The sequence below is a fragment of the Echiichthys vipera genome (genome assembly GCF_963691815.1).
Source record: "Echiichthys vipera genome assembly, chromosome: 3".
In the NCBI taxonomy this organism is placed as follows: domain Eukaryota; kingdom Metazoa; phylum Chordata; class Actinopteri; order Perciformes; family Trachinidae; genus Echiichthys; species Echiichthys vipera.
This window is the reverse complement of record NC_139828.1, coordinates 22,006,244-22,012,243: the sequence shown is the minus strand read 5'-3', so window position 1 is coordinate 22,012,243 and position 6,000 is coordinate 22,006,244. Positions and strand designations below refer to the sequence as shown.

The window sequence follows — 6,000 nt, the reverse complement described above, 5'->3', positions numbered from 1 at the left end:
TGTCTTGGGTCATGCATTCAGTGTGTGATGGTTGCAGGACTGTATGGTTGGGACTGCCAGCGTCCCGCCTGTTCAATGCTGCTTGCAGCTTTAATTTTGCCTTATTGTTTGGAAAATATATATTTATTTATTTTCTCTTATTTTGAGCAGAAGCAATTGTCTTTTACATTCCAAATAAAATGTGGACTGAAGTTTTTTTTTTTGCCAACATTCACAGTAAAAGCCACACACTTCCATGAAGAACAACAGACCATTTCTTGAAGCCATGATGACTGACCAAGATCTTGTGGCTCAGGTTTAAACAGAAAAATACCTCTGCTCCAACCATTTCACGTACACATAAAATACACTTTCATAAATGGAGATTTAAAAAGAAAACATTACAAATAAAATACACATACATAGTTAGGAAAGTCATTAAAATAAATGTTTGTCACTGAAATAAACATAAAATGCCATGTCAATCAGTAAATATTCTTTCTCAATTCAAACCGTGTACCATCTCAAGTCCTTCCATATACAATTAGCAACAATGGCAATAGGGTCTTTTTGTATTATGTAGTATAAGTATTTGTGGAAAGCTACAAAAACAGTAGAGGAGAAGTGAATTGATATTGCCTTCAAATGTCTCTCTAAATCACTCATCCATCCAACATGTTTAACAAGTGCTGTATATTTGATTTAGGCTCGATTTTCGGTTCTCAATTAAAGATTTGTTACATTTAGCGAACCAAACTTGATTATCAACCGAACCACCTCCAACAATCATGGAACCATAACACAGTGCAAAAGATGTGATTCCTAATGATTTGAAGAAAAATCCCATATGCAAGATGATTAGAGAGCCATAAACCCTAAAAAATTTTAAAAAAAAATTCTGTTCCTGTGCAGATGCAGCGCAAACAGCTGTTTCGCTTTACTTTGGGTAAAGGGGCATTATTACATATTTAAACAATGCAGGCTGAAAATCAACTAATCTTCTTGATTAATTAGTCTATAAAATGTCTTGAACAGTAGCTGTCAATGTCCTAAAACCTAAAACATGATGTCTTCAAATTTGTATAGTCTGACCGACCGCCTAAAACTAGAAGCTAGAACCAATGAATGTTTGGCACTTTAGCTAGAAAAAAAAACCCCAATAAAGTGGAAGGATCATCACCGGCTCTAACTTAAAACCAGTTCTTAGTGACTGCATCTACATTATGATACCTATCAAAGATCATTGCATGGCTCTCTAACTAAAAGAAAAACACACAGTCCATGAGAGAAACAACAGTGGCACATAACTTTGAAAATAACCCATCTTCAGTTTCTGTGTTAATGCCTGTGTCCAAGCAATTTTTTAACATGATTCATCAGTGATCCACTCTGTGTCACAAAGACCGGCAACAGTTTAACAGTAAAATCGGGCATTTAACAGTTCCTTTCTCTGCTCGGCCTCCATCTTTCAAGCTTCCATCGGTGAGAGCAATATCAGCCTTGAGTCCACTCGATTATAAAGGCCTTCGGCGCACATTATAAGAGTGGCGAGTTCACGTGAGTTTCTAGCAACGCAGACAATCCAATCCTTTAAGTGGAAGTCCTTTGTAAGATATAAGGTCACATTTAACATGGGCTAAGGCTACAAGATATTATAGGATTTACTTATTTCATCCAAAATACTCATCACTCAAATTGGGATGTATTGTAATAGCACAATTATGAGGAATAAAAATATTGGCAGACTAAAATGACTGATAGGAGTAAAAGTAATGTCATGGTTTCGGAAGGTTTATATGCGAGTATGAAGGAGCACAGATTTGTGAGAAGCTCTGACCCTTCACAAATGTCTCTCAGTATAATGAAGCTGCAAAGGCAGATGCTGATCTTGGGTCAGTTTTACCCTTTGCACATGGTCCCGAGTCTGCACACAAAAGCCAACTTCACTCCCAGACCCTCAAGCAGTTTGAGGAGTTTTTAAAGGTTGGTTTGTGGCTGTTGCTGCATGTTGGTCAGCTCCTCCACCAGGCGTTTGAAAGTGATTCTCCTCTCGGGCGTGTGCTCCCAGCACCTGCGCATTAGCTCGTACACCTGTCGGACATGAATTGTGTTAGACAACAGGTATTACAATGTTTTAAAAACATGATAAAAACCTAACAAAGAGATAAACTGGAGCAGCCTTTATTTTCTAAGTCTGTAGTAGGCTACAACATGTGTTGTTAAACTGCTGCTGCTATACCTTTCATTTCCTTTCGATGGCGCAGGTGTGTGTTAGTTCATAGAGGTGTTTTGCATTTTTACTGCTCAACTTTATAACTGAGGATTATTTCTTTATGAAGTGACTAAAAATCTGTCAGAGTTCAAAGCTAGTCATGTAAGTGATGCCAGAAACGAAGACTTTGACAAACAAACTAACATGGACAAGTCAGACTTGGTTTGGAAGGTACAGTTCAAGTCTTCAAGATAAATGCACTCGTGCACATTCAAATAAGATTCCCAGTATTATTGCCAAAATTTCACAAGGACCGTCACTATTTTAAATTATTCTTTAGGAATTTAGCTGCTCCTTTTGATAGTGTTTTAAAAAAAATCAGGGTCTCATAGATTTTTTTTTTTTGCAAAGGAAAGCTGCTCCCCTGCGCAAATTTTAAACACGAGGAACAGCAGCATAACCTTGTTGATTATTTCAGAAGCTAAACATTTTGTTTTAGTTTCCTCCGTCAAATTTATAACTACGGTTTTTAGTTTCACTGCTTAAATGTCCCACTATATTGGCTGCAGAGAAATAACTGCACGCATGAAAACAAAAGAATACACTTACATCAATACAATACATATTTTAAAAAGCATTTGCCTGGAGGGGAAGTGAAAATAAGTCCTTGATGTTTACTTTGACATTGAGACTTGCTGTACAAAAGAAGCCACTCTTACTTCAAGCTGTTGCTCTTCACTCACTTTAGTATTGTAAATAAAGACTTAAGCACACAGCCTGTTTGCATGTCATTACTGTGTTGTGTTGTTATTGAGAAGACTTACAGGCTCAGGACAACCCTCAGGACGTGGCAACCTCCTCCCTTCTGCCAACACCTTCACCAATCGGATGATAGTCATCTGACCGTGAGTTCGACCAATCATACCGAGGAAGAGCTGCGTGGGTGAGGACAAGGACGGATTACAAAAGAAAAAACATAAAACACTATTTTGCTGTATTTTGATCAGGCATGAAACATGAAAAGACAGTGACACAAACACAATGGCCCTCATTTATCGAACGAACGTACGGCAGAAAAACGTGCGTACAACCATTTCCTGGCAAACTTCGGCATTTATCAATTTGGACGTGAGCGGGAGCTACGATCAAATCTCACGTCTGGTCTGAGATTGTGTACGCACATGTGAGCCTGTGGATTTGCGGTGCAGCATATCAAAATCTGGCTGAAAATAATCAACAAACCTCAGCTGTCATTAAGCATAAGCAGTCACATATTAAGAACAGATCAAAATGGATTCTTAAAACGAATAAAAAAAATAAAAATTGTGGTTGGAGAAATTGATTGTACTCATGTGCGTCTGAAGGCACCATCCATGAATGATTACGCATTCATCAATCGCAAAAACTACCACTCGATAAATGTACAGGTGATGTGTGATGCCAAGCTATCGCTTTTAAACGTGGTGGCCAGGTGGCCAGGGGACACACACGATTCTTTTATATTTCAAAACAGCTCGGCTCCAGCCCCCCGCGACCCTGACGGGGACAAGCGGTTGAAGACGAATGAATGAATGTGTTGGTGCGCGGTTGCAGGAAAGCGCACTGCAGAGCCAAAGTCATCTCCTTGGTAAGTGTCTACCCTCGATAAATGCATTAAATCAAACAAGGTATCAGATGATTAACATCTTGGCATGGTTCTTCTAGGTGACAAAGGTTATCCTCTAACGGAATACCTAATAACCCCACTGGCAACCCCGCTACAGAGCAGGAGCGCAGGTTCAGCAGTGGGCACACGCACAGGCGCACACGTGTCACAGTGGAGCGCTGCTTTGGGTTGACTGCCTCCGTTATTCTTTTCCATACAGCGTTTTTATGGGCCCCTTTTATTCCACTCTTAAGACTGACAAAAAGCACATCTTTATTTTGCTCCATCTCGGATGTCAGGATGCCGATATCTGTGTCGGAAAAGTGTCTTTTCTTCCCAGCGACGATCGAATTCAGCCGCCGCATTTATCAAGGCCTGCTCATTTGTACGCTGACATTGGTCAGATACAAATGTATACGTGGGTCCTTTCCTACGACCAATTCTGCGCCCGTTTTCACGCAAGATTGATAAATGAGGCCCAATGTCTTTCAGTCTTTGTAGTCCAGATGTAATTGTTTTTACTTTTTACCTTTGGTTTCTTTTGAAACATTCACTTTATTCGTAATCTCCTTTCATAAACAGTGATGGGTCAATCAGTATAATAGCGGCAGTCAAAAGTCAGAAGTAAATGAAAGATCTAAACTCTTAGCATTGGCACAGACACTGCTCCTGGTGGAGTCTGTAATCTGCTGCTTTGGCCAAAGACCGACACCATTTGCAACTTATAAATTGTGTGTGCAATGCCGTGATACATCCCTTCTTTATATCTGCACGAACCAGTAAAGTATGTGTGATATACCTGTATATTTAATGTGGATTCATGATCCAAGCATCCAAAAATATATATATTAAAAAAAAATAGTATTTCTTGAAAGACTGTACAAGAGTGAAGATAATAAGGAGAGTGCTGTGTACTGACCGCCATCGGGCTCTTAGAGGAGTCGCAGTAGGTGATGAGTTCGTACATCGTCATCCCAAAGGACCAAACGTCTGAAGCAAGGTAGAACTTACAGTGAGTGAGACACTCTGGAGCATACCTGGAAAACAAAAACAAAGTTTCAGTGAGCGTGAATACTTCATCGGCATCCATTTCACAATATACTGTAACTTTTTGTGGTAATGTGACCATGCTTTCTTTGTGTCTATATCAGCCATGACTAACTGCTGAAAAACACTGCTTTAATGGGTTTTCATATAGTATTACACACTTTCAGAGATACAACTACAACAAATTTCAGATGTCCCTTTTACAAATTAAAGGCTTCAACCCAGTGCAAAGCTGCACAATGAGCAGCGAAACTGTCATTGCTAGTTTCAGACCAACACTGAGGTCCTTTTTATACCCAGCGCCCACGTTATGTAGGTAACACATGTACTTCTGCGCCCAGGGGTGTATTGGTCTTTAAATGAGGTTTGGTCAGGCGCATTGCTATCTTGAAAGAAAGTCAGTGCAGCACAGTATTTGCCTGCTATTTAACATCTGTGTTATTCAAATAATAAGATAAGTGATGTGTGGTTTGCAGTTATATTTGTGGCCCTGTGGCCCTCAGATCAGGCAGGCAAAAATGTGGCCGCTACATTGTATTTTACTCGCAGATCAGTCTGGTAACTCACGGCAAAGAAAGTTTGGAGAAGCTTGCCCATGCGACCGTAACAATCAGCATTGGTCTTGAGGCAGCTTGAAGAGTGACGCAACGAGAAGCGACTGTCCAGTATAAACAAGGGTGGCTGCCCCGGATTAGATGAGCGCAGCTATCGAGCAAGCCGCTTGCTAGTGCTTTTTTCTCTTGGATCCTTCTGCTGGAATATGGACCTGAAATTGTCCCTATTATCCGTAAATTCGCGTTACACAGTCGGCAAATTTCTTTCCTGACATGTTGTTTACTTTGCCTCGATGCTCTGTTAGTACATCATACGCTTCGTTGTTCGGATTGGTTCGAACATAGGTGGTGATAGACAGAGGATTTATCCAATCAGCAACCAGTATTTCCACCTCTTCCCAAAAGATCTTCAACCAAGAGATCCCAGATGGATATGCAGAGCAAATGCAAATTATGCGAATCAATCCATCTGGTGAGTCAGGTTAACGAAAAAGATCATTTTGACCAAAAGCAAATGGGTGAAAAAATTGTTTTTAATAATTTCTTTTTGCTCATATTATTGT

The 6,000-nt window shown here is 40.0% G+C and overlaps 1 protein-coding gene across 2 annotated transcripts in view; it reads right to left on the bottom strand.

Annotated features, from left to right (window-relative positions):
- Positions 1–345: 345 nt before the first annotated feature.
- The window catches only part of jak1 (Janus kinase 1), a 38,529-nt gene continuing 32,874 nt past the window's right edge, over positions 346–6,000 (bottom strand). For both annotated transcript variants that reach the window (XM_083939755.1, XM_083939756.1), the window contains exons 24-26: positions 4,756–4,873; positions 3,016–3,126; positions 346–2,070 (exon numbers count right to left, since the gene is read on the bottom strand). In XM_083939755.1, coding sequence (XP_083795881.1) covers positions 1,957–2,070; positions 3,016–3,126; positions 4,756–4,873 — 343 coding nt within the window. In that variant the 3' untranslated portion in view covers positions 346–1,956. The remainder of the gene's footprint in view (positions 2,071–3,015; positions 3,127–4,755; positions 4,874–6,000) is intronic.